The sequence below is a fragment of the Gossypium arboreum genome, chromosome 9, assembly GCF_025698485.1.
Source record: "Gossypium arboreum isolate Shixiya-1 chromosome 9, ASM2569848v2, whole genome shotgun sequence".
Lineage (NCBI taxonomy): Eukaryota > Viridiplantae > Streptophyta > Magnoliopsida > Malvales > Malvaceae > Gossypium > Gossypium arboreum.
In genome coordinates this window covers 81,487,953-81,515,489 of record NC_069078.1, presented here as the reverse complement: position 1 = coordinate 81,515,489, position 27,537 = coordinate 81,487,953, and the positions used below count along the sequence as shown (strand labels likewise).

General features: G+C 31.6%; 3 protein-coding genes and 2 long non-coding RNA genes across 5 annotated transcripts; 1 reads left to right on the top strand and 4 right to left on the bottom strand.

Moving 5' to 3' along the window:
- Window positions 1–1,869: 1,869 nt before the first annotated feature.
- On the bottom strand, window positions 1,870–2,796 carry LOC128280889 (uncharacterized). The gene is made up of 2 exons (XR_008271085.1): window positions 2,526–2,796; window positions 1,870–2,203 (listed from the first exon to the last, which is right to left on the bottom strand). It is a non-coding gene; the product is annotated as an uncharacterized LOC128280889 (long non-coding RNA).
- Window positions 2,797–8,297: 5,501 nt separating this feature from the next.
- Window positions 8,298–10,596, top strand: LOC108456181 (dof zinc finger protein DOF5.6). Its single transcript, XM_017754780.2, has 2 exons — window positions 8,298–8,994; window positions 9,563–10,596. The coding sequence occupies exons 1-2, from the start codon at window positions 8,944–8,946 to the stop codon at window positions 10,337–10,339; spliced, it is 828 nt and encodes a 275-aa protein (XP_017610269.1). The 5' UTR covers window positions 8,298–8,943; the 3' UTR covers window positions 10,340–10,596.
- Window positions 10,597–10,711: 115 nt separating this feature from the next.
- Window positions 10,712–11,988, bottom strand: LOC108456030 (uncharacterized). Its single transcript, XR_001866852.2, has 2 exons — window positions 11,376–11,988; window positions 10,712–11,036 (listed from the first exon to the last, which is right to left on the bottom strand). It is a non-coding gene; the product is annotated as an uncharacterized LOC108456030 (long non-coding RNA).
- Window positions 11,989–19,157: 7,169 nt separating this feature from the next.
- On the bottom strand, window positions 19,158–21,573 carry LOC108454802 (uncharacterized). The gene is made up of 5 exons (XM_017753382.2): window positions 21,381–21,573; window positions 20,864–20,968; window positions 20,317–20,572; window positions 20,046–20,123; window positions 19,158–19,666 (listed from the first exon to the last, which is right to left on the bottom strand). Exons 1-5 carry the CDS (start codon window positions 21,417–21,419, stop codon window positions 19,533–19,535), a joined length of 612 nt encoding a protein of 203 aa, XP_017608871.1. The 5' UTR covers window positions 21,420–21,573; the 3' UTR covers window positions 19,158–19,532.
- A 686-nt stretch (window positions 21,574–22,259) lies between these two features.
- Window positions 22,260–25,201, bottom strand: LOC108454760 (uncharacterized). The gene is made up of 3 exons (XM_017753326.2): window positions 24,814–25,201; window positions 24,257–24,591; window positions 22,260–23,256 (listed from the first exon to the last, which is right to left on the bottom strand). Exons 2-3 carry the CDS (start codon window positions 24,582–24,584, stop codon window positions 22,544–22,546), a joined length of 1,041 nt encoding a protein of 346 aa, XP_017608815.1. The 5' UTR covers window positions 24,585–24,591; window positions 24,814–25,201; the 3' UTR covers window positions 22,260–22,543.
- Between the last annotated feature and the right edge of the window lie 2,336 nt (window positions 25,202–27,537).

The following is a 27,537-nucleotide window of genomic DNA, read 5'->3' as shown; positions in this document are numbered from 1 at the left end:
AAATGTTTCAAAATAAATGCATACGTTTATTTATTGAGAGATTTCAAAAACATAATTAATAAATCAAACTGAAAACACTGAATGTATGCATTCATTTTGAAACTTTTTAGATAATTACGTTTATTTTTTAAATTAAGAGTTATTTTTTAACTTTATGAATTATTTAATTATTTTTACATATAATTATTTTATTGGGTTATCTAAGTAACAAACTACATCTCATTAAAAATATTTCATATCATCTCGTTAACTTTTAATGGCACTTTCATTAAATCTGTTAAAAAATCAATTGGAAAAAAAAATAAAGGTTGATGGTAAAAAAAAGCTAAAAAATACAACTAGGGTCATTTTGACAAAACCTGTTAATGTTACTGGCCAAATTTTTCGTTAAGCCTTAAAAATACATCAAATAAGTATTTGTATTAAAATATACTAGCATAAGTATAATAAATGTTTTATTATATTAAAAAAAACAAATATAATAAATATTGTATTGTATTAAATACAAATTTTAAAATTTTATATTTTTTGTTGAGTAGGTTTTTTTGGGTTTCAGATAATGGGTTTAATTATTATTGGGTTAGTGATTAAATGTAAATATATATAATTATTATTTAATAGGTTAAATATAAAATTGGTACCCAAACTTTTTTTCCATAAACTAACTAGTACTCGAGCCTAATGCCGTTAAGTTCAAAACAAGTGGTAGAATAAGATTATGACACTTGGCATTTTTTTTGTTGTATATTCTTCTCCTTTTTTTCTTCCTCCCTTAGCAGTGACGGACAACGCCGTCAAAATAGTGGCCACAACATCACTACGCCGCAACAAATACCAATCTGTTGATATTCTCTTTGGAGTTAGTGTAAAGTGAAAGGAGACAGTGATTAATTGATTTTGAGTTTTAAATTGATAGGTGAAAGTTCCCAATTTTGAGTTTCATTTTCTTTTCGAGTTTTAATAATATGATGAGATGATTAATATTATAACATTTAATTTACCTTCCGAGAACTCTCTTTTCAGATTTCTTGTTTGCTTGTGTTTGTTTAATTTATCTTTGCCAAGATTCGAATAATGCCTAATAAGAGTTCTTCAGTAATATTGGAACATAAGGGGAAAAATGCTTTCTGGAATAGAAAACACCTTCAACTCAAAAAATGACTGCTAATAAAATTGATGAAATATTAAAGGGAAAAAAAATGAGAAACCCAAGCCAATGAAGAAGGATATGAATGTAAAAGGAAATTGACAAAAGAAAAAAATAGAGGAGAGCCATCTTTGTGGGTTAGTTTGAAAAGGGGAAGAGAAATGGTGGGGGTTGGTTGATGGTGATTAGAAAATGGGGAGGAAAAGGAAAGGAAATATGTGATTTTGGTGGTGATTTTAGGGTTCTTGACAAAAGAAAGAAAGAATAAATATGAAGAAGTGTAAAAGCAAGGCCAAAAAAAAGGAAAAAGAAAAAGGGAAAAAGGAGGGAAAATAAAAAAGAAAAAGAGGTACAAGATGGAAAAAAATTCGAGTACCAATTTGAGACAAAAAAAATCATAATTATCAATCTAGAAAAGATGGATAAGTTTGAATACCAATTTTATATTTAACCCTATTTAATATACATAATTAATATAACTTTATTTTTATAATATAATATATTCAACCTGAGTTGGGTTACACTCGAACCAAAAAATCTTACTCGAAGTTAACTCATATAGAAAATGAAAATTAAATTTTACCCAAACTCATTTTCAAGTATTATATATTTATCCTTCCTATTTTTCAAACCTACCTTTAAGCATCAACGAGTGACTTAACCCACGAAGAGCTCTAGTCGGTCGGTATTTTCTATCTGGCCGTTGGAATTGTTATAGCCAATTTTGGCCTAGCCAACAAGAAATAAAAACCCAAATTAATTCTAAAATATAAAAGTCCCAAAACAAATTCCATTTTACAAAAAAAAAGAAAAGAAAAAACAGCAAGCCCAATTTCCACATTGAACAGCCCAAACCCAATTACAATGACCCAAATAATACAAAACCCTAAAGGCCACCTAGCCCAACAAACTAAACATTTTCAGCAGCAAAAAAAACTCAGCCCCCAAGCCTCAGCCGCACACCAGGCCAACCAGTGGCCACCTCGCACACCACCACGCATGCCACCTCGGCCACCACACCCCTGACCGTCGCCCCTTTCACGCGTCGCATGGCACCTGCAACAAGAACAAACACGACATCAAAAGAAAGCACGCGAATGACAAGAAGAAATAAAAAATAGGAACAAAAACAAAAAAAAGAAACGAATGTTTTAGGGAGATCGGCTTTAAAAAGTAAAAATCGATCATTTGTAAAAGGGGGAAGAGGGCACGTACATTTTGAATCAAAGAAGAGAACAAATATCTAAGGTTGATCTCGATATACTTTTTCGCGTTCTATTCATTACTTTGTTTTTACTGATATTTGAATACAAACTCATTTAAAAGAAAAGGAGGCAGACATAAGATCAATTAAAAAGAAAAAGGAAGAAGGCCTCACCGGGATTGTCTGAAGTTTCGTCGCCAGGGTTCCTCTTCCGTTGTCGGGGTTGAACCAAATGGGGGAAGATCGAGAAGGCGTAGCCTTCGGGGATGCCTTGAAAAGGGGCTAAATGACCTCACCCATTCGCGTCGTCGACCATCGCTTGTGGTGTTGCCGTGGTAACAGCGGCGATGATGGGTTTCCTAACCTTAGCCAAAGGAGAAAAATAGGAAAGGGAGAAGGAGAGGGGGCAAAGGCCCTCTATTTTCCTCTTTTTTTTTTAAATATAAGCTGAAAAAAAAAAAAGAAAAAAGAATGGCTTAAATGGCCATAGAAACGACAGCATTATTTTCAAGGCTAAAGTGGTTCATTTGTACTATGGATCCTTCCGCATTTTTAAATGTTTTAAATTCATTCTTTCTTATTTTTAATTTATCCCTTTAATTTTGTCTCTATTCCATTTCGGTCCATCTGATAGTCACAGGCATGTGGACAAAAGGAATATTGTCCTATTCAGGCCTTGTCCTTTTAGCGCGCCTTACTTTGGGCCTTGTTTCTTTTAATCATGTGCAATTTATACTCCATATTTTATTTCGATTTTATTTTTATCATTGGTCAGCTTAATTCTTGTTTCATTTTACTTTATTTTTAGTCTTAATTTTTTTTTAAAAAAAGAGGGGTTGTATTATTTTTTTTATGTTTGTTTCATCTCATTTGTAAAATCGAATCTACTTGATTTTTATTTACTTAATTATTTATCTTTTATAGTTCGTTTTATAGGTATCCTTTTATAAATGTTTTTATATGCATACTCTTATTCCATTTATCTATTATTTAGCTAGTTACTTGTTTATTATTATTATATAGGTTCTTTTAAAATATAATTGTTTATAATCTCTTATTTAGTCCAAAATTTACTATTATCATTATTATATTATTCATTGTCACTTTTTTTCTCGATACTTTCACGTTTGTCATTTTTATATATTATGCATGTTCTATTTTCTATCTTTTTCTCTTCATATTATTATTTACATTGTTGTGGTTATTATTATTCCTAATTCTATCATTATTCGCGCATTGTCGTCACGTTTCATTTTCATTATTATTATTATTATTATTTATTATTATTATTATTTTCTACTTTATTATTATCATAATATCATTACTATTGCTATCATCGCATTATTAAACTAATTAATCATATATTGATTTTGTTATATATTTTCTTTTGTATTTATTTACATCATTATTACGATTATTATTATTTCTATTTTTTTAACACATCGTGGTTTTTAAATTATTATCAATTTTAAATATTTTATAAATGTTATTTCTCTTAAAATATTACATGTATTATTTTAAAATTCTTATGTACATCTTTGTATTCTAAAATAATATATGAATATGTACATATCATTTTGCATTCTTATATATTTATTTAGTATTATCATTTCATATGATAACTGTGTTAATTTCTTCTTATTATTTATCATAAATTTTTCTACTACCATTAATTCTAAAAATTTCATATGTTAAACTTTTGTACATATCTTCTATGTGTTAATTATTTTAAATAATTTGTTTTACAATATTATTCATTCTAAACTTTTATATGTAGTTTTAAATTTTATTTTATTTTTGAATTATTATTTTAAGCTATTCTATTTATATTATTTCGTTATTCTGTAGCTTAATTGTTTACTGTCATTCACTTTAGGTTATTTTTCGTAGTGTCTATTTCAAGCTCGTTTTTCTTACATGTTATTCATCTAGAATCGTCTTATTGCTTATTTTTAATTGTTCGTATTATTCGTTTCATTTATCTTTAATTATTAATATTCAAATAATGTACGTCGAGTGATAATTGTCATTGTGTGTACTATAATTTGTTCACTTATTTTCATACTATTGTCACTCATTTGTATAGTATGGTACCCATGCATTATTATTCCATGAACATTACTATATTCTTATTTCGTGTCATCACGTCGTGTGTTAAGCTTCAACATATTTATCCAATACGGATCATTTTACCTTATTCCAAACAAAATAAATACACATCGTTTTAAATTTCATACTTGCTATCACGTCATAAAAAGAAATTCTCTAAAGTAAAGCAATATTCCGTATTTGGAAATTTGAGAAATCGTGCCCTACGTGTTGGGTTTCGATTTATCATTTGACCAAATAAACGGATATCCTTTTAAAATTTCAATGCATGAGTTTTGGAAATCATGAGATGATTTTGGGCATCGAAGGTTGGAAATGTCGTGTCCTACGTGTTGGATGTGATATTTTACTCCTTCAAAACAAGAGAATCTTAATATCCACTTCAAGTTAGCTAAACATTCATAAAAAGGGATCGTATTTCCAAATTTGTTTTAAATCTTTTCAATTTTCGATATTAAGACATTAATTAATCAATTAGGTACTAATTTTGGGCGTTACGAGGGTGCAAATTTCAATGCATGAGTTTTGGAAATCATGAGATGATTTTGGGCATCGAAGGTTGGAAATGTCGTGTCCTACGTGTTGGATGTGATATTTTACTCCTTCGAAACAAGAGGATCTTAATATCTACTTCAAGTTAGCTAAACATTCATAAAAAGGGATCGTATTTCCAAATTTGTTTTAAATCTTTTCAATTTTCGATATTAAGACATTAATTAATCAATTAGGTACCAATTTTGGGCGTTACGAGGGTGCTAATCCTTCCTCGTACGTAACCGACTCCCGAACCCGTTTTCTCAAATTTCGTAGACCAAAATGTCGTTTTAGTAAACTAAAATGTTTTATTAAAACAAGGGTGATCCGATCACACCCTATAAAGGTCGGTGGCGATTCCCGTTTTAATTTTCACTTTCAAAACCAAAGTCGATCCCTATTTTTTTTTTCAAAAAAATGGTTTCGACAGGAATCAAGCCATAAAAGTGCTATGGCTGAAGGAACAAGGGTGGTGATAAGTTTTGAAGGTTTTTATTAAATTTTGATTGGTTGGAGAACTTTGACTTTAGTCATTATATAGTGAAACCGGCATGTGGAGGTCCGGACCGACTTTGCATGTAGTCGATTATTTTGCTAAATAAGTGGCCTTTATTATTATCTTGCTAAATATATTTTCAATATATAATATGAAACAGAACCAAGGTTTTCTCATCTTACCCAAACCGAATAACTCCAAAAACCAAATCAAAAGCTCTAACTTCTTCTGAATTGGTGATCACCTTCTTTGACTCTTGTACAACTAATTTTCAATACCATCAAGTCCTGTCGACCAACTTAAACAAGTTCTTTACTTAATGGGCATGGAAGCCTAAGAAAAGTGATGGAAAGCTCCATCAAAATCTTGTTATAGATTTGAACAATAATTCAAGAATTTAAAATTTTATTAACTGTGATAGAATAACTACAATAAAGAGATTATTAATTTGTTCATCTTAAAGAACATTCAATTTACTAGATGTTTCCACTTTAACATCTTCATACTTATTGAAGAGATTATTCACTTATAAGTGAAGATATTTGGTGAGATTGAGTGTAAATAATTATGCACCAATAAAGTTGATTTTATCTTTATAAAATGGAGTAATTAGAACTTAAACTGTTAGTTATATTGGAAATTTGTTTAATGGAATGATACTTTAAGTAAAATTTCATTGAGTTAAGATTGTTATTTTGAAATACACAAATAAATTTATTCTCCTATCGCACATTAATTTTCCTGTAATACTTAGGTTTCGGTTTGATTTGAACTATTGTTATAACATTGCTTTGGACAAAAAAAAATTGGGAATTACGAATTAGTGTGCTTTTTCATTTTATATTCAAAATGATTAAAAAATATTTTGGATGTTAATGCTTTCTTTAGCTTTATCTGGTTTGCTTCACACTAATACCAAAACCTCTCTTACCAACTTTGGCAAGCAATGAAAAGCAATTGGATCAAGAGTCAATATCGACATCAATTGCAGAAACCTTTTTAGTTTTTTTTCCAAGCAATCATGGATAGAAACCCAGTTGATCAGTGGACCTCCTCTGGGTTTGGTGCATGATTGCCTTCCATGTGCTTAAAAGGAGCATAGGATCAATGATAAGATACCAAAGAGAAGAAAAGAACCCCGATTAACTACACTCTTTACAAGATTGGATTGTTTGACCACCTCCACTCTCATCATTCCTTACGCTGACTAAGAAACCACCACACCAGATTCTCATCATGCTCTCCACCCTCCTCACCTTATTTGCTTGATTCTGTACACAGATGATAAAGCTATGTAAAATAAATACTTTATATGCATGGCTAAAGCTCAAGGCTCTCTTGGTTTCAGTTTAAAAATTGAAACTGATTTCGGACAGCCCACAATGCTCCTTCAGTTTAGCTTTGAGTTCATCTTTGAGCTTACACGACGACTAATAACATAATATTTGAATATCTAATGATAAAAAAAATTAGAGCAATAAATGGGTTTTTCCTAAACTTTAGGTTGATCTTTAAAATCACAATATACATAAGAGTGAATTCGAGAATATTACTTCAAATACAGATAAATTTAGTACAAGAAACAAAAATTAGAACACAATTCATTAAATCTATAAAATATAACCTCATAAGAGTAATTTCTTATTTTGTAAAAACACAATAGGATTTATTGGGATATAATTTTTTAAAATATATATGATTTTTGTATTTATATAAATACATAATTTTAAATAAATAAAATTTAGAGTTTGAGAATGCTTTATTTATTCAATAAATTTATAATAAATTATATATTAATAAAATTGTTAATTTATTGAATCGGATAATCTTGAGATTATATATACTAACTAGATCATAATGAGCTATAGTGTTAACCTTTCTTTGTTGCTATATATACATATATAGATAATTAGGGTAAAATATTGTATAAGATTAAATTTAAACTCTCGTATTTATAACATAATATTTCCTCATTACTATATTATTCATCTGAAAAGAGGAAAAAAATTTAAAACAATGATGCTAAGTAAATATATTCCACATTACGATATATTATTCGGTTTGAGGAAAAAAAAAAAAGAGACAGGAAATAGACAATGAAGCAAAGCCAAGTCTCACATCCAAATGGTTAATTTGACTATATATTTTTCTTACGAATGAAGTAACTAAAAGTTTGATCCAAGTCCAAAAATCCATGATTTCACATTGATTTTTGTCACTATCAGGCAATGAAATCTTTCTAGTCCACTATCACTACCCTTAACACAAGATGACAACTATTGGTCAAATTTTTTAAATGCGGTGCATGCCTCAAATGATCCTCAAATCTCATACTTATCTATTATTTCAAAAAGTAACCCAAACCCTCTTTCACATTACTCATACTTAACCAAATAGTACAGTAGTTCAAAATTTTAAAGATTTCAACAAACATCATCATGAGAGCAACTTAATGGATTAACAAATGATTATTCACTTACTGTGACTCCAAAATACCTTACCTTCCTTTTTGGGAATTAGGGGGGATCCAAGAAGAGAAAAAAAGGGGCATTGTGTTATGATTGGGAGATCATTATTTCCTGAACCAAAAGGAAAATTAATGATGGAGTTTACTCCAAGGAAGTGTCAAGTGTAGGGTGAAACGTGGGCACTTTATTCACCTGTCAAATGGGGCTGTTGGGCCCTCTTGGGCAAGTGTGATCCTGAAGCTAGTTACTGAAATTGGTTGTCCAAAGGGGCTCTGTGCTCTAGCCAAGCTAGGAATCAAGTGTCGTATTCAATATTTGTCTGGTTTTAGAATCCAAGAACAAATGTGAGAGTTACTGAAATTGGACCCGCAAGTGGAGTGCTCTTTTGATATGTTCTTCTCTTCTTTATCGAAAAACACCCCCACATAAACTATAATTCTTTCTTCTCCTCTTGTGGGTGGATGGTGGGTGACGTCAAAACATGTGTTTTCATGTTATACCCCTACCAATGCCGATATTTCTGACATACTCTTAACAAATGATCACACGGCTGAGGTTGTCCCAACAGGACGACCAAGGTGACATCAAAGTCCTACATTTTCAAGCTGAGTATTCGTAAAGATCTAATAAGTGGGACCTCTGTCCTTGGATTGTACAGCATTGTTGGCCCCATAGAATAATATAATTGTTTTAGCCCACCGACGACTAAGAATGGAAGGGATTGCAGCGACTCTCTCTCTCTCTCTCTAGACCTTTTTCTTCCTTCTTATTTACAGCTTCCTCCCTTTATCTGACAGGCCATTTCCCTTTCTGATATCCTTCCCTCCCTCACTCTCTCTTCTTCTGCCTTTGATCTGCTCTCTATCCCTTTCTCTATAGTATTTAGTGGCATATTTAGAAAAAGTGTTAGTGAAGATAAAGCGTGAGAGGGAGATTAAATTTTTTGCATTGCGTATATTTGGTTTTCAGTTTGTTTGTTTGTTTGATGGGTTTTACTTCTCTTCAAGTTTGCATGGATTCATCTGATTGGCTTCAGGTATGCTTATTACAGTATGTTTTCTTTATTCATCATTGGCCAAATTAGACTTTAACTTGGCGCTTGGAATGCCTCGTTTTGCCTAGCCCGACATCTAGCATAATGAGCATGACTCCATGCATTGCATATTAAACAGTGTTAATTATTAGAAGCATTTTTATATGCTTTTGAACTTTGAATAACTTCGACATGGAATGAATGATTTTGGAGTACAAGCTCGCATTTTTATTGAACACATTTAGATTTATTACATCTATAATCAAGCAAAAGCACTTTTTTTTTTTTTGGGAATTTAATCCTAAATAGTACGATGAAAAACACATTAATTTTGACAACAGCAAAATTTGTCGGGTCTTATTTAGCAATTATTGTACAACTAGTACTGTTTATTCTGGAGTATTTTTTAAGTTCAGACAATCTAGTTGAAAACGTGACAGGATAAAGGAATATCTAGTCATTGCATTATCTGCCGCCTAAAAAGGACAAAGAATGTCTAGTGCTAACATATATAATAAATTAATAGATTAATGGTTAAACTGCACAGTACTGACACTTTTTCCATGTTTAGGGAATGACTCAGGAGGTGCCAGCAATGGATTCTTCATCCCCATGTGGGGATATTCTCACATGCTCAAGGCCATTGATAGAAAGGAGGCTAAGACCTCCGCAGGAACAAGCTGTCAAGTGCCCAAGGTGTGACTCCACCCACACCAAGTTTTGCTACTACAACAATTACAGCCTCTCCCAGCCGAGGTACTTTTGCAAGACTTGTAGGAGGTACTGGACCAAGGGCGGAACACTAAGGAACATTCCTGTCGGTGGAGGGTGTAGAAAGAACAAGAAAGTCGCTACTACTAAAAGATCAAATGATCAATCAGCCAACAACTCTGCCGGGTCATCTATGCCTCATAATCCCACTGATCTTCACCTTTCGTTACCTGAAATGCACCTTTCTCACCTTAATAACATACTTGGTATTCATGGTAGTAATACTAACTTCATGGAGAGTAAATACAATCCACTGCTTGAAAACCCAGGGCCGATCGATTTCTTGTCTAGGAACTACGAAGGTTTGGGGAATGGTGAGTTGGGTATGATTGGAGGACTTGGGGATTGCTCTCCATATGGGATGTCCCTTGATGGCAATGTTAATACTATTACTTTCATGGACACTTATCAGAGGATGACGTTTCCCTATGCTGCAAATGAAGATCAGCATGCAACGGACGTGAAGCCAAACACTAAGCTCTTGTCCCTTGACTGCTGGCAAGACCAAGGATGTTCTGATACAGGGAAATGCACTTACGGATTCTTCAACAACTTTGGATCATGGAATGATGAATGATTATGGACCCTCCACGACAAATCAATGATAAAGAGTGCCCATTCCGGTTGTTTCAATGTATCCATTATTGATAGATGGCTGGGGAGTTATCATTCATGCGATCAAGTCTCATGATTTGCCTGCTATGGCCTATAGCTTTGTTACGGACTAATTGTTTTAGTGCATCCTTTGATCTAATTTCAATTGCCTAATCTTGTATCTTTGTGTAGTACGTTTGTGGAAACCTAATTTTATTCGAGCTTATTGCTTTATTTTCATGTTAAAGACTCCAGGTCTGGGACCTCCAAAAAGCACCAAGGCAAGGGGAATAAGTATTAAAGCTCGTGCAAGCATTAAAGTTTTAAAAAGGCTTAAAAAAAGGTCACAAATAAGTTTTTAACAACTCTCTAATGTAACAGTATTTAAGTTTAAATTAAAAACAATGGTAATTATAGAAGCCCAAATCTGCCCGGGCCTAATATAATAAAACTAAAAAATAATAAATAATAAAAGTCCAATAAATAATAAAAGTCCAATAGTCCATTTACATGATAATTTCAGGCTTAAACTACCTAAGCCCAAATTATCAAAACCCTAAAGCCCGTCTACCCAAAACATTTCAGCAGCCCTAGCCCCCAGTTTCAGCCGCCGCACTCCTCTCCAATGGCCACCACCACCACCGTCAGCCTTCTCGCACGCGTCTGACCGCCCATGTCACCTGCAACAACGAAGTCCAACACACAAACGAGAGAAAACAGAGAACAAAAGGACAAAAGATAGCAAAATAACAAAGAAAAAGAAAAACAAGGAAGAAACAGACAAAATAGAATGAGAACAAGCATATGTATTCGGCTATAAAAGCTACTTTCGTTTCCTTTGCTTTTTTTTTTACGAACTTTAGCAAACAAAATCACAATAGCAAAAAAACAGGAAAGTTGATTTTATTTCTAGTCTTGTTCTATGTTCTGATTTCATTTATTTTTTGTATTATTTATTTTTTTATTTTTATTTTTATACGAAAAAAGACAAAGGAAAGAGGAGGGGAAGAGAGTCTTACCGGATCTACACCGTGGCCGCGTCGTCGGAGCTCCCCTCTCCGTTTGGCATGGTGAACCGCCAGCGATGATGGGTGTTGAAAACTTAGCTGCAAGAGAAAAAGGGGTGGGGAAAGCAAAATAAAAGAAAAAAAAATAAACAGATTTAAATACTGCATGAAACAGCGTCGTTTAGGCAAAGGAGGAGGGTCTGTGCGACTAAAATGGGATATTTCGGTTATGGCCCCTCTTTCTTTCCTGAGTCATTCCATTTAGCCCTGTTTGCATTTTTCCTTTTTTAAATTTCGCCCATTTATTTTATTCCGTTTCCGATTTAATCCCTGGACTGAGCTAATAAAACGCCGCGCATCAAAGGGCCTGGGATATTTGCTCTTTCGGGCCTTGGTCCTTCGCGCGCTTTCTAATGCAGTCCCTGGAAGCTTTTGGTATTTATGATTGTACCCCATTTTTATTGATGACTTACAAAGCAGTCCCCGACTCATTATTTTCGCATTTATTTTTAATTTGCTTCTGTTTATTCATTAATTCATTTATTTTACTTTGTTTCTTTTCTGTTTTATTTTATTTTACTCTTTAAACTTCTGTAAATCTTTTGTTATTTTATATACATTACCTCTCTTAAAATTATTTTATATATTGTTTATTTAAAATTGGTTTAAAGCATACATTTCAAATTGTTTACTACATATTATCTTGGATTATGAACATATATATATTTCTCTTACTATATATTATCTTAAATTATTTGGCATATTATTTATTTTATATTTTACGTATAGATTATTTCATTTTAAACCTTTACATATTTTATATTTTAAACTTTAATATACCATGCAGTTTAAATTTTTTTTTATGTTTTTATATATGTTATTTATTCCAAATTTTTATCCTTATTCTCTCTCTATATTATTTATTGAAACCCTTTTTCATTATTTTTGTTAAGACCAGATTTATAGATTATTTACTCTAAAGCTCTTTTTCCACATATTATTTATTTTAAGTTTTCCTATGTTATTTTAAAAATTTTTAAAAAAAACTATTCACTTAAGGTTAATATATATGTATATATTATTTTATTCTATTTTAAATTGAAATCATATATCAACTATCTTAACTTATTTTATATCATTTACTCTAAATTTGTTTTATAAACTATTTTAAACTTGTTTTTGTGAATTATTGTTTTATTACTTGCTTTAAATCGTTATATGTACCTCATTTTAAAACCCTATTTATATATTTTGGAATGTTTTATTATTATTTACGTTAATATTTTTTATATTATTTGTTTCATACTTTCGCATACACATATATTATTGGTTTTAACCTTGTTATAATCTTTTAAAACTGTTTTGTATATGGTTGATCTTTCTTTCAAAATTCTCTTTGCATATTATATATTTATTTATTTAGAACTCATTTATTATCCTTTTAATCTCGTTTCTTCTTACATCTTATTCATTTTAATTAACTTTATGCTATTTGTTATAGTCAATTTTGGCCTGGCCAACAAAATAATAAAACCCAAATTAAAAGTCCAAAATAAATGGCCCATTACAGATTAAAACAAAAAACAAATCAAAACCCTATTAGCCCATTTCTTAAACTAACCCTAATAGCCCACTACCTTTATTTTTTCAGCAGCCACGCGTGCTGCTGAACCCTTGGCCTCCCCTCGAGCCAACCACCAGCCTTTCACTTTTGACATCTGCAATCAAATCAGATGCAATAACAGAGAGCATGCAAAAGAAAATAATGAACAAAAGAACAAAAAAGGGGAAGTGAACGGTTGGTAGATTGGCTTTAAAAGCCGAAATCTATGCTTTGTAAACAACTACAGACATTTACCAAACGAAATTAATCAAAAGAATAGACGATTTCAAAAGGTGATTATTGTTGAGTTTCGATTTTCATTCTTTTCCACTTAGATTTGCTTTCTTCTTTATTTCTTTTTCATTTTTTACACACAAAATAGTAATAAAATACGAATAATAAAAAAGGGAACTTACGATTTACTGCTTGGGGCGTGCTCCGACTTTCCCTCGCCGATTTGAAGGTCGCCGAACCCTTGGGGTTTGGCCATTGGCCGTGGCTGAGGGAGAGGAACCAAAAGGCTCCTCTTCTCTTTATGGTGCCGCAAGTTGGGGAGATTCCATCCTCGAACTCGTTCAAAGAGGGTCGGAGAATCCCACATCGCGCAATACTGGTCACCGATTCGTGGCATGGGGTGGAGGACCGCCGAGGAGTTCATGGTCGGCCATGGAGGAGGCAAAAATGGGGGGTTTAAAACCTTAGCAGAAGAATTGAAATGGGGGTGTTTAAAAGTTTTTTTTTAAACAGCAGTAGAAGAATGAATTTTAAAAAAAATAAAAATTTAACTTAAATAAAAGAAGCAAATGGCACCGTTTAGAAAGGGGAGGGGTCCGCATGTCTCCTTTGAATGGGAAATTACTCACTTTGGCCCCTCCCCCTTTTCTGACCCTTGATTTGATCCTGATTTGCGTTTTTTTATCCTTTCAAATAGCGCCCAATTATTTTATTTCATTACTGATTTGGTCCTTGACCTAGACAAATTAAACGTTGCGCATAAGGGGTTAGGGAAAATTTCCCAACCAGTCTCTTGAGGTTTCGGCACGTTTTAAATAAGTCTATTACCCTTTTTTTTCTTTCTAAATTCTCCCTTTAATTTTATTTAGATTTTAATTTAGTCCTTTTAATATTCGCATTTATTTTATTTGAATTTGGACCCTTAATCTTTGTTTTATTTGTAATTTCACCCTTTTTTTCATGACAATCTAGACCTTTCGTTTATTTATTTATCTTAAACTATTTTCATTTACCTTAAATTTTATATATTATCTTGTTTTAAATTGTCTTAGATATATATTATTTTAAATTATTTCATATACTTTAAATTGTTTTATCCATTGTTTATTTTAAATTAGTTAAATGCATTATTCATCCTAAACTGTTTTATTATGTATTCTAAAATATTCTTTTTTGGATATTATTACTTCCAAATTTCTATATGTGTTATCCATTTTCATATATACCCTTTTTAAATGTTTTGTATGTTACGTATTTTAAATTTCTATCTACATAATATTCATTTTTGACTTATTTTTATCATAAACTATCTTATATATTATCTATTTTATCTTGTTTTGGTTTTACATATCATTTTGAATTATTATATACATGTTAATTATTTTACATTGCTTTTCGTTTACTTATTTTAAACCTTTTTATATATTATTTTGAATTACTTATTATTTTAAATTTATATAACGTTTATCCTTAAACGCCTTTTGTATAGGGCATTTATTTTCAAATTTTCATATGTTTTAATCTTAAACCCTTTGCACGTTGTCTATTTTTTTATGCATATATTTATGATAAGTTTTTATACTATGTATATTATTTATTTTGAACTTCTTTTTACATATTATGATTTTAAACTTTTCATTAATGATTTTAGATTTTTTATTATTTACTTTAAGCTACCTTTATAGTATTTATTTTAAAATCCTTTATGTATATATTTTATATTTAAGATTATCTATTTGTTTGATTCAAATCATTTTATATTATCACCTCATTTCTGTGTTTATTAAGCTTGTTATTTAATTGACATATGTTATGTTATTGCCATTGTGTGTGTTATAATTCGTTTATTCGTATTTCCACTATTGTCATTTGCTCGCGTAATACTTTATTCATGTATCATCACTCTATGTCGCATCATATTTTTATTTTTTATTATCGCCTTATGAATTAAATTTCACTACATTTATCCAATAAATCGCTTCGTTTTAACCTAAACAAATAACGTACGTCGTTTAAATACTACCTTTGCTACTATTCAAAAACTAGAATTTCAAAGTAAGGCAATGTTTCGCATTTTGGAACATCCGGGATTTGAGCCCTAACTTACGGGGTTTCAATTTTCTCATTGTTTCTAAATAACAAATATCATTTTCGAGTTAAAACACATGGATTTCTAATTAAAATAAAAGATGACCTTGCACTCGAGAATTCATGGTATTGTGTCCTAACTTACGGGATGTGATATCCCGATATCTCGAGATAAGGAAATCTTTAACAATCATTTTAAGCTAATTCAAGAATATTAAAATCGATATTAATAAAAAATCGTATTTAAAATCCATTCCCGATTTTCAGCTTTCGACATTAAGACATTAACTAATCAATTCGGTACCAATTTTTGGGCGTGTCGAGGGTGCTAATCCTTCCTCGCACGTAACCGATTCCCGAACCTATTCTCTTGGATTTCGTAGACCAAAATGTCGTTTTAGTAAACTAAAATTGTTTTATTAAAACAAAGGTGACCCGATCACACCAAATCAAGATCGGTGGCGACTCCCGCTTTAAATTTCGTCTTCAAAATCAAGTCGATCCCGTTTTCAAAAAATGGTTTCGACACTATTCATTTTTATTTGATTATTTAATTCATTTATCTTTGATTGTTAATGTTAGTATTTAAACGATGCATGTTGTACGATTATTGCCATTGCATGATTCGCTTATTTGTATTGTCATATTATTGTCATTCACTTGTGTAATATTTTTATCATTGTTCTATGTCGCACTACACCTTTATTTCATATCGTCACCCCAATAAATCAAACCTCGTTACATTCATCCAATAAATTGTTTTATGTGAATCCAAACGAATAACACGTTTTTTAAGTATCAAATTGCTACTATTCAAAAACGAAATTTTCCAAATAAGACAATGTTTTGCATTTTGGAACATCAAGGAATCGTGCCCTAACTTACGGGGTTTCGATTTCCTTATTGTTTCTAAATAGCTAAATATCCTTTTCGAGTTTTAAAACACATGAAATTCTCATTTAAATTAAGAGACGACCTTATGCTCAGGAATTCATAGTATTGTGTCCTAACTTACGGGATGTGATACTCTGATATCTCGAGATAAGGAAATCTTTAAACAATCGATTCAAGCTAATTCAAGAATTTTAAAGTCAATATTAATAGAAAAGATCGTATTTCAAATCCCTTCCCGATTTTCAAATTTTCGACATTAGGACACTAACTAATCAATTCGGTACCAATTTTTGGGCGTGTCGAGGGTGCTAATCCTTCCTCGCACGTAATTGACTCCCGAACTCATTCTCTCAAGTTTTGTAGACCAAAGGCACTGTTTTAGTAAGCCAAAATTGATTTATTAAAACAAAGGTAATCTGATCACACCTAATAAAGATCGGTGGCGACTCCCGTTTTAATTTTCGCTTTCAAACTAAGTCGACCCCGTTTTTTCAAAAAAATGGTTTCGACAGTAATTATAAGAAGCAAAATTTTCAATGGACAAAAAAAGTAGCTAAATTGTCAGCCACCTATACGTTCAGATTTTCTCAGTGGGTGCTTCCCAAATAGCAAACCAGTGTGGTGAGGACAACATATCATTCAAGATTTCATCTCACCATGACTAAAATGGGATCCAAAGGATAGCCACTGTATAATTTTATATTTCCTTGTTATGTTGCAAGCAGATAATTAAAATGATTGATTTTCAAGATTCTATTTTTCTCTCATTTCCTTTTACTTTTCTTCTTTCCAAATATAATTTTAGATACGATTGTTAAGTATCTAACATAGTACAAGGCCTTTCTTTTTCCTCTAAAATTGTGCTGATTAGTTGCGTACGTAAGATTGTCAAGTTTCGGATCTAAAAAGCTGCCGTGGCAACAACATCGGAGGATCAAAAAAATGGAACTCATGATCTATTGCCATGATCTACTTTCGGGCACAAAAACTTCACCAACAAATGAAGTAATATTTGGTTAGATGAGAATCATGTTTCATTATAGAAACAATAAGTTTATCTTGCGGTGAAAAGCTATGGTTAATATTTTGCAGTTACCAAGTCTATGTTGAAAAGTCAAAAATGGTGGGTGGTGGGAGGTGCAATTGGCACCGAAAGAAAAAAAGTGGCAAGCAACTTGTTTAAAGTTGAATGGAATAATTGTAATTTTGGTCCCTAATTTTTTAGGCCATTTGCAAGTTAGTCCCTGAGCCTTAACTATAAATAGGCCTAACCATTTCTCATTTCAATCATCCCAACCAATCTTTCTCTCTTAGTTTTCTCTCTTCTCCCATTTGAGAATTCTTAAGGAATTCTATTTGTTTGTAATATTTTGGAGATAGTAAAGTTATCATCCGGTGTTAGTGCAGAGGGCGTAGGTATAATTTACGAACCTCGTTAAAACTCTTGTGTTCTTTCTTGTCCTATTTTTCTTTCAATATTTGAGGGTATAATAGTAGTATTTAATTGTGCTATTAAATTACTATAAAGGGATATTCGACTAAGGAAAGACTTGGTATTTAAGAGATCCTTGTGATCCACCTCTCTTCCCTGGGAATTGAACTTTGTGTGATTTTTTAGTACAATAATTTACACGCTTCCGACCCTATTGAAACAACAGTCTATCCCTGGTGAATATGGTGTGAATAAGAATGGTAAAAAAAACAAGAAAAACAAATACTAAGAGACCTATGATGGTGTTAGAATCTATAGTTTATTCGTAATTTTTCGAACATATTTCATTAAATAAAATTCAATTATTCACATTGATATTATTTGTATTTATTCTGAACAGTTTTACACGCAAACAAAATGTAAATAAATATTAACTTATCGATTACTTAATGTTTAACCAATATTAAGTTGTATTACATGATCAGAATGTAATGCACGAAGACAACTTTTATTAGTAGATAATTTAAAAGGTTCATAATATGATGAATTGAAATTAAGAAAATCGGTTAAATAATTATTATGCCATCTATCAAAGTCTAAACATGTATTAGAGTGATTTATTCCTAAAAAATAAAGACATTATATGATTGTCTGTATTAGTAATACGTCGGACAAGACCTAAGTAGAATTAATCCTAGATTCGTTTATGGATTAATTCACTTATGACGTTTATAGTGTGACTTATCTCAATCTTGAGTAAGTAACTAACCATGTATACGCGATTTGTATAATTTAATATATTAAAAGTATGAGTTTAAATAACTAAAGAGCTGAGAGTTGATACATTGGCTATACAATATATACGACTTTTGCATGAGATAATGGTAAATGATATTCTCTCATTAACATTACATAATAGATGAAAAAGTAACGTGATCATGAGTCATTGATTTAGGACAAATTTATTTAATTATTATTTACTAGTAATTGATTTTTTATGATAAAAGATGTAATAATTATTATGAGATAAAATATAATCATATTAGATAAACAAATTTAACTCAAAGAAATTTTCATCTCCTATGAAGGTAACACATCTATGACAATTTCATTTGATAAGTTGCTTTAGTTTGAATGTCATTATTGCACAATTTCTAAAAGAAAATCTTTACAGGGAGCTTGACACGCCATAAATTCAACCATGCTTTTTGGTCGATTTCCCTAGGAAAAGAGCTTTGGAGAGAAAGTTCTGCTAAAAAGGTATTTAGCGCGGTTAGGATCAAGAAGACTAAGGGTTCTACTATAATCCCAATAACTGGAATTGTGGTTAAGAAGATCACGAACAAGAGAACCAAAGTTCGAGGGTCTGAACTAAACTCTGCTGAATGATGGTTTATGGGTTTCACCATTAGACAAAAGACTTAGCAATATGCAGAACGATCTTTGTTTAAAAGTATCTCCAGCCTTAGATGTGCCCAGAACAAAACAAAACAAACAAGCAAAAGAAGAAATCCAAGTGGTCAATCAGTTTAGGCACAGAATATAATAAACACACATTTGAATTTCATGATAAAACCGTCTCAATAAATCTTATCATCGATGAATCTTCAGAGAAGGCAAACGCTAGATCAGACAATAGTTTTCCTTCTACTCTAAAGATTTCAGACAATAAGATGATTAACAATAGAGCATCACCAACAACATTTATATTATTCAATGCTGGACAAGGACCTACATTAGCAATAGCAAGAGAATAAGATTACACAAATAACAGTTCCATACTTCCAATCTCCTCAGCCCTTTATCCCATGCAAAACTTTAGCCCTTAAAAACAATGAATACATTGCCAAAAGCAGTAAATTTAGTTCCATGCCAATGCTGTCAGTAGTGTTCTCTATCTATGCAAAAATTGGTGGGTCTACTTATTCAAGTTTTCTTCAAGCCGATCAATGGCAGCCCCAAGACCACTCTTTGCTTCTCCAATTTCACCTGAACTTTTAGCAGCCATATTCCCTTCATTTGCTTTCTCTACAAGCTTCAAGTGGATCCATCCTGTCACAAAATGCAACCTCTATATTATATGCCCAGCCCCAGCCCTATAAATCAGCTGTCCAGTCTTTTAAAATTCTAACACTAACAATCTAAAATCACAAAATGCAACTAGATTCCTTTTACTGTCACCTTTGACAGTATTTATGGTAATATTGGCTCGTGATTGAATCAGTTGGCAGAAAATTTGCAAATACTATTTTTCATGAACTCACTTCTCCACCTCTCCTTATCAAACTCACATACTCCTTATAGTGACATGCTAATCTTGAAAATTAGCAATTGGTTACACAGCAGTTACATAAAGAGCCATTGGAGACAATCACTTCATTGCTAATTCAAGAAAATAGCCATATAACATTATAAAGTGCAAATTAGTTACCAAGAGGAAAACATATAGCTGCTCCAAGAACCGAACCTAGCACCACATTCCTTGCACGCCATTGAAGAGACCCAGGCACTGCAGGACATCAACCAATAAAGGAAAGGAAGAAGTTAAATACAGATGAGGATGATATATTATCCATTTGTTCTGTTACCAAGGTTCCAATTTCAATTGTGAAAGAAGTTGGTGATAGAGATTAACTATGCTAGAACTCATAGGAAAATTCTTGCAAATTCTAAAGATAGTTTAATTAGGTATGAATTATTACTAATTAGACCAAAGGCTGCAGCAGTTGCTGAACCAGCGCCAACAACATTGAATACATCATGGACACCTCGTTTCTCAGCCAACAAATTCTGTAAACCATAAAACCCAGCAGTGAACATTCCAAGTCGAATTCCACCTACAATTGAGCCACGAGTGACTCGGATAAACCTTTTTTCCATTGCATCGCGCATCAACCGATACTGCTCTCGTTTATCTGGAGTGCTGCCAAGCTTCAACATTACTTCTGCATCTTTGCTCTACCAAAGAATTCCAACGTTTCAATAAAAAAACACAGCAGAATAAGAATAAGCACATGAATTAACCATTAATATGGACATAATTGATCTCAAAAGAAACCCAATAAACATAAACAAAGGCAGCTTTGAAGGAAGAAACGGCAATCACATGATTGCAACCAAAAGAAAACAATTGCCAGGACTGTAAAGACCTCTATTATATACAAATTATATCACATTCAAACATTCTTGCAACTCCCTATGAACCAAATTGAAGGTCTTTTATACCAAAAAAAAAAAACAATAACTTACAACTGAAGCAGCAGCTTCCTTACTACCTCCATATAACATGCCTGCAAACACTCCAATGACAGTGGCTGTGCCCCAGTTTACAGTTCCAGCTAATCTTTCGGTTCTCTGATTTAGAAACACTGAAGTTAGCATATAACACTTTAGCCATAAAATTGGCTAATTATTTCGATATAAGGATCAATTAAATATAAAAAAAAAGTCTATGCTAATAAGTTAGGGTAACTAAGATATCCACATATAAGCATTACCAAATCAACTTAAACCATGACTCAAATTCATAACAAAAGCTCCAAGAAAATTTCAGAAACTTGGAGAAATCAAGAGAACATAAAATTGCAAAATCAAGAGAAATTATAAGCACATCGTAGAAATGATAAAGGGCTTTCATTTTTTTTTACTGACAGCTATGGTATATTTGAATAGAATCAAGATTATATCATGTTCATATTATGAAAAAAGAAAATCAATTAAGAAAAATTGAATTGGATTGAATTGAAAGAAAAAAAAAAACCCTTACATTTGAGTGGGTTTCTTCATGTTTTTCAGAGACTTCCATTAATCAAATTTCAGTGTCGCGAAACAGAAGATACCGCTGATGCTGGAAACGATTTTGTAACAATTTGGTTTCTTTTAAGTTTAAAGCGGCGGTGCCACTCGGTAGATGACAAGGTGTTAGCTCAAGTGTATAATTCTACTCTCAGTCCCTGTACTCTTTGGCCTTTTGATATATAGCGTCTTTATAATTCCATACTATTTTACTTGAAAATTTAATTAATAATATTTTAATTGATTTCAGTTAAATTTAAATATGTATCATTAATTTTTAAAGGTAAATATGTACCATCAATTGAATCTTAATTTTTAAATTAATATTTTGAATATTAAAATATAAGAGGTTTATTAACAATATAAATTAAACTTTCAAAAGTCTAAAAGTACAAGATTTAAATCTAGCTCAAATTATCTAAATTTAAATAATTAGAAAGTGTGTAAGCAAATTTTTTTTTTTTTGGGTTGGGGGGTGGGGATAGATAAGGAAGCTAGTTTAACAACTAGCCAATACAATCAATTGAGAAAATCTAAAATACCCTTTCTAAAGAATAGGTAAATAATAATAGATACAATTTCTCAAATATCAAAACTTTAAATTCCTGAAAATATAAATGGAGGAACTAAATTCCAAAATTTTAAAACTACAAGGACTTGAAGCATATTTTAACAAAAAAAAAAAAACTAAAGAAGTTTTGTTCAAAGTCAAAATGTTAATTCAGTGTTTTCTTTTTTTTTTTTTGGTTAAATTTACATATAACTTAAAAGCTAAAAACAAACTTGTAAGTTTGTTCATACATTCGTTCATATATTTGTAAGGTATTTGAATTTAAATCGAAAAATAAACTTTGTTCAATTATTGCTCGTTAAATTCAAACTAGCAAGTAAGTCAAGTTCCGATGACATTCAGAAATTCTTGTTTTTAACTGCAGATGTTTGAAGTTTGAAGCCACATAACTCATAAGTCCCATGAATAATAGCATATATATGGGCAAAACGACTTGTCATACTTGGTTGGAAGGAAGAAAGATATGATCGTATGTAGGCAATACATATCTTAGTTTGAAAAATAATATTTCCTAAACCAACATAATTGGTTCCTAGTGTGTGAACTCAGATAACGAGACGTGGTTAAATGCAGCAAAAATCACTTTTTGGCCTCCATACGCGAAGAAGCCGGTCGTAAAATGAGCAAGTAGCCACAATAGTACTGCCTCCTGGTAATAACTTTGCTCGCTGCCAATCTGCCCCGTATGCAAGTGAGCCATGCTGACTGTAAGCTTCAAAAACTTCCGGTTTCTCATCTCCAATCTTGACGATTGCAAATCCGTTATGCATACACGCTGCTAAGACCAAACCTGACACAAAAGGATGGTGCTTGATTCTCCAAACTCCTCCTCCAAGACAAACTGAAGTTTCATTCACTGGTCTTGAGATGCACCTTAGATCCCATACCCTCAAGTATTCATCATAGCTACCTGTAAGTATGGTATTTGGGTCGGTGGGGCTCTTGGCAATGCAACAAACTCCCATCTTATGCACCTTGGAATTCTGGAAAACCATCCTGGATGGATTATCCCGCATATCCCAACACTTGAATTTGCAGTCATCCGATCCTGTATATACTAATTGTGGTTGGTGAATGTCAAAGCAACTTGTCCAAAGCTCAAAATCATGTGCCTTCCACTCTTGTAATTTTTCTATTTTGGACTCTGCAAGTGTAGTTATTGAAACAGAACCATCAGAAAGTCCGACTGAGATAGATGTGGCTGTTGGGTTCCAATCCAGGAAAAGACACATGGAGGAGCTGATTTTTTCACCACACACTTCATTAAGAAAGCCTCCTGCATTGAAGAAAAATAAATCCAGGGAATATTTAAAAAAGACTAAAAAGAAAAAGAAAAAGGCTAAACATCAGCTCCATAAGCAACAAATTTTTTCTAACAATGGCAACATAAGATTATATTTGATCAAAGGGGTAAATTCATGGCCATCTCAAAAGGGGTGAAAGTCAGTTACCTAAAGCATCATTGATAGGGGTAAAGTTCACTTAAGCAAAGCACACTTGGCTTGTTGTGAGGGCTTTACTTTAATCGCTCTCGGGTTGATAGGGATTAGTACCAAGTCCAATGTGACATGGGATACTATGGGTTTAAAAAGAAACCCTATCCTAACAATATTTTAAGGAGTCGCAGAAAATAGATGAAAAATTGAACTGAACACCAGTATTAGTATGCTCTTGCTCTAATCTAAATTAGTGAAAGATATTAACATATGTTCTAACACTAATTTAAATTAAAATGAAACTAAAATAGAAGTTTGTATGATCTAAGTTATTTCGACTCTTGAATTTTCTAGAAATATTCGTTTTTAATTCTTCTGTTAGATACTTAGATGAATTAGACAACAGAATGATATGACCTTCCAAAGATCTTTCAAATACATGGAAAAACCTAAAAAAAAGGGTGAATATACCATGTTGGGCATAAACTCGCATTTGACATTCACACCTGAGGTTGAGTAATTTTAGTTCATCAATTCAGGTACCTTATATATTTTTTTCTCGTTAGTGGGATAATTGATCATTACCTACCCCATAATTACTTCCTTGAAGTTGATTACCATGGATTAAACAACATAAAGACATGAATGTTAAAGAATGCAAGGAATGATTTTTGTTCTCCCAACTATTTAGATAATCTGCAATCGAATCACTAGAATCTTCAATATGACAACACGGACTTCCAAGCATAGCAAAGTGAGTTTCAAAATTCTGAATTACTTACAGTGATGAAAACAAGACTAAGAAAAATACATAAAATGTTACGTAAACTTGAAACATACCTCTAGGTTTCTCTTCATTACAGCAACCCTCTAAACTATAGATTCTCAAGTACCCATCAGCATCAGCTTGAGCAAGGAGAGGACCCACATTGCTTCCAACTGTGCTCCACTTAATATCAAAAATCCCAGCAGTGTGCTCGCGATGAAACAACTCGAGATTACCCTTTTCGGCATTAACATCGAATAATGAAATGCTACCAGCTCGGATTGGTTGCTCACCTTCTTTCAGGGTGTACGTTGAAGCCGCCAATACATGTTGGTACCCATCGTGGGGGCAAAACTCTACGGCATCAGCATTGCCTTCTAAATAGCAATGAGCCACGTCCATTCCTCAGCTGCGCATTTCATCAAACAGGTTGTAGGCACATAAATGAAACTTAATATACCCTCCAAAATAAAAATAAATAAGAAAAACTCTTTGTTGGATCAATTGATTTAAGACACTAGAGTGATGGAAAATGTTGGCACATTCTTTGAGGAAAATCGGAAAATTTAAAGAATAAGGAACTACATTATGTTGTTACTTTCGTAGTCTTCATAACATTTTCCAGCATTACCTAACTCTTTCTGAATTGGAGTTTTTATCAACAAACACTTAGAACCAGTGTCTAGCAGATCCTGTAAATCTTGTCTTGGGTGCTCGATCTTCTATGTTGCAACTCTCCCAATCTTTCACAAGTTTTTGGAAAAAAAAAAAAAGAGATAAAAAATGCATTTGCCACCGAAAAAGTTTTAAAAGTTTCGAATTAACCCTATATTTTAATTTGAAAGTAATAAAAATTTATATATGCCCCCTTCAACCTCCATAAATTTTCAATCTAATCCTTATAGATTTGCAGTTTTCTTAACCATTCATGTAGTTTGATATGATAATGCAGTAACACTTTAATTATACATAATGTTTAATTATTTTGTCAACCTTTTCATGCTAATAATAAAAAGAGCTATTGCAATATTTGAAACACATTGGACATTACTTATTTTATTTTTTATTTTTAATATTAAATAATTTTATATAAATTTTAATTAGATTAATAATTATATGTAATTTTTAAATATACAGACAACCAACATTTTGAAAATTGAAAAACAGCATCTCATTATAATTTTCTATATATTATTTTTAATTTGTATAGGATTGCACCATAACAAATTTGTATAACAAAAACAATTTCCCTACCCTAGCCTCTCAAATCTATAAATAATATATTTTTAAATAATATTTTTGCAATGTACAATTAAAAGGGTAGTACTCACACATCTACGATAAGGATATACTCATATCACACACGCATGCACTACGTGCGAATAGAGCTGCCTAAATAAAGGGTTACAACTGCTCTCCGGAGATTCGAACCCGGTGGGTTCTAAGATAAACAATTTTTTGACATTAAGAAAGTTCTTTAAATTAAAATTAATCTATTCAAACTTAAAAAGCTATTTGAAGCAAACAAAAAATTAGACAGATAATCGATCTTTTCAAAAAGTACTCATTTATACTTACTATTATGTAAGCAATTTATTGAATTGATTTCACCCTTAATCGGTCATCAACTCGGATATAAAATTATAAAAATATTTATTTTTAAAATTATAATTAATATTATTATGATAAACTTTTGTCTTGTTGTACTTTTATATCATAATCTTTAAATAAAATAATTAAAATTATGAATCCAAGAATCGAACACGCGTTCAATAGTATTAAATTATAAAATTATTATCATTCCACCTATATTTATAATTACATAAATTGTAAAAGAAAATATTTTATTAAATGATTATTATTACTTTTGATGACTTTTCTTTTCTTTTCAGACTTTCTTATAGTTTTAAAATAAAACAACTAAAATTAATATGTTTAGGAATTGAACCTATGTTTAAAAGAATTTGTTTACACATGATTAAATGGTGTTCTTGATCACATGACTAAATGTATTGATACAAGTAGCTCTTTGATATGTTTATTTAGATCCCCGCTGGCTTCGGCCATGAACTTATTAGGAAAATATCGCAACATATTTATTTACTATTGATTATGATTTTATTTAATGTAATCGTTTAATGCTGTCCTTTTCTATAAAAAAAATCTGTTTACACTATTAATAATTCTTGAGTAAACTCAAAAAAAAAAAAACTTTAATATAAATTTTTTTTTCTCACCAAATTTTTGTATCACTAATTGCGTCAACTCGATATTTAATTTTTAAAAACTTGATTTTTAATTCTGAATTTTTCACTAACTTGATAACTTTTGAAGTGATATAGAAAGATGATAATATTACGATAAACAATTGAAGTGCATTTAATATTCTTAATATGATGTATTTATCTATTTCAATTTTCTTTTACTCACAAGTTAAACTATTTACATGTACTTTAGATATGTGGTTTCCACATGCATTCGCGTGTGATAGAATTTCTAGTATCAATAAAGTTGTTGATTAAGTTGATGTCACAAGTTAACTTGACACCAACTAAAAATTGATGACAACACTAAGATAAATAATTATATTACATTTAGTATCCTTAATATGATGTATTTATGGAATTTTCTTTCCATCATCAATATATTTTTATCATGATGTGGAGGTCATGTTGGGTTGTTGTGCCAGAGGAGATTGGTGTGGAGCAGTTTAAGGTTCACATGGAAGGCCTGTGGGATAGGAATGTCAACATGAGCTATTTGGATTGACAAAAATATTGATGTGGAAAAATTGAATCTTCTAACTAATAATTGCAGCAGTTTTTATGAATGTCAAGGTTTAAATGGTGCAATGAATATGATTGGGGTGTTGATGAAGTTCCAGTGAAGGATTCTTATTATTCATGCCGTGCCATGTGTGGGAAAGCTTCTCTTAAGAGCTTGCTGAGATATATGATTAACCCTGCCTTTTTCTTGATTGTTAAGTTAGTGAACGATAATAACTTAGGCAGAATTGAGTATGAACATTATTACTATTTAAATATTTAAAAAGAAGACATAATCAAATCATTGAATTTTGCTTTTGATTTTACTAACTTTTTTTTTCGTACAGTAATGATTATGAACTACCTTGGGAGAGCAGTAGGTTTTTATTAGGTTTTTTGGTGGGCAAACTAAGATCGGATCGGAGAGGGGAAAATTAAGGAAAAAACAACAAAGTTGCAAAGCTTGTGCAGTGCGATTCCAATCCCAGTCAACCTAGTCATCTCGTTCTTTAATCCCTTCTGTCTCTTTACATCTTATGTATATGCTTAAAACTGTCTCTTTCTGCTGTCGAGCTCTCTCTACGAAGGGC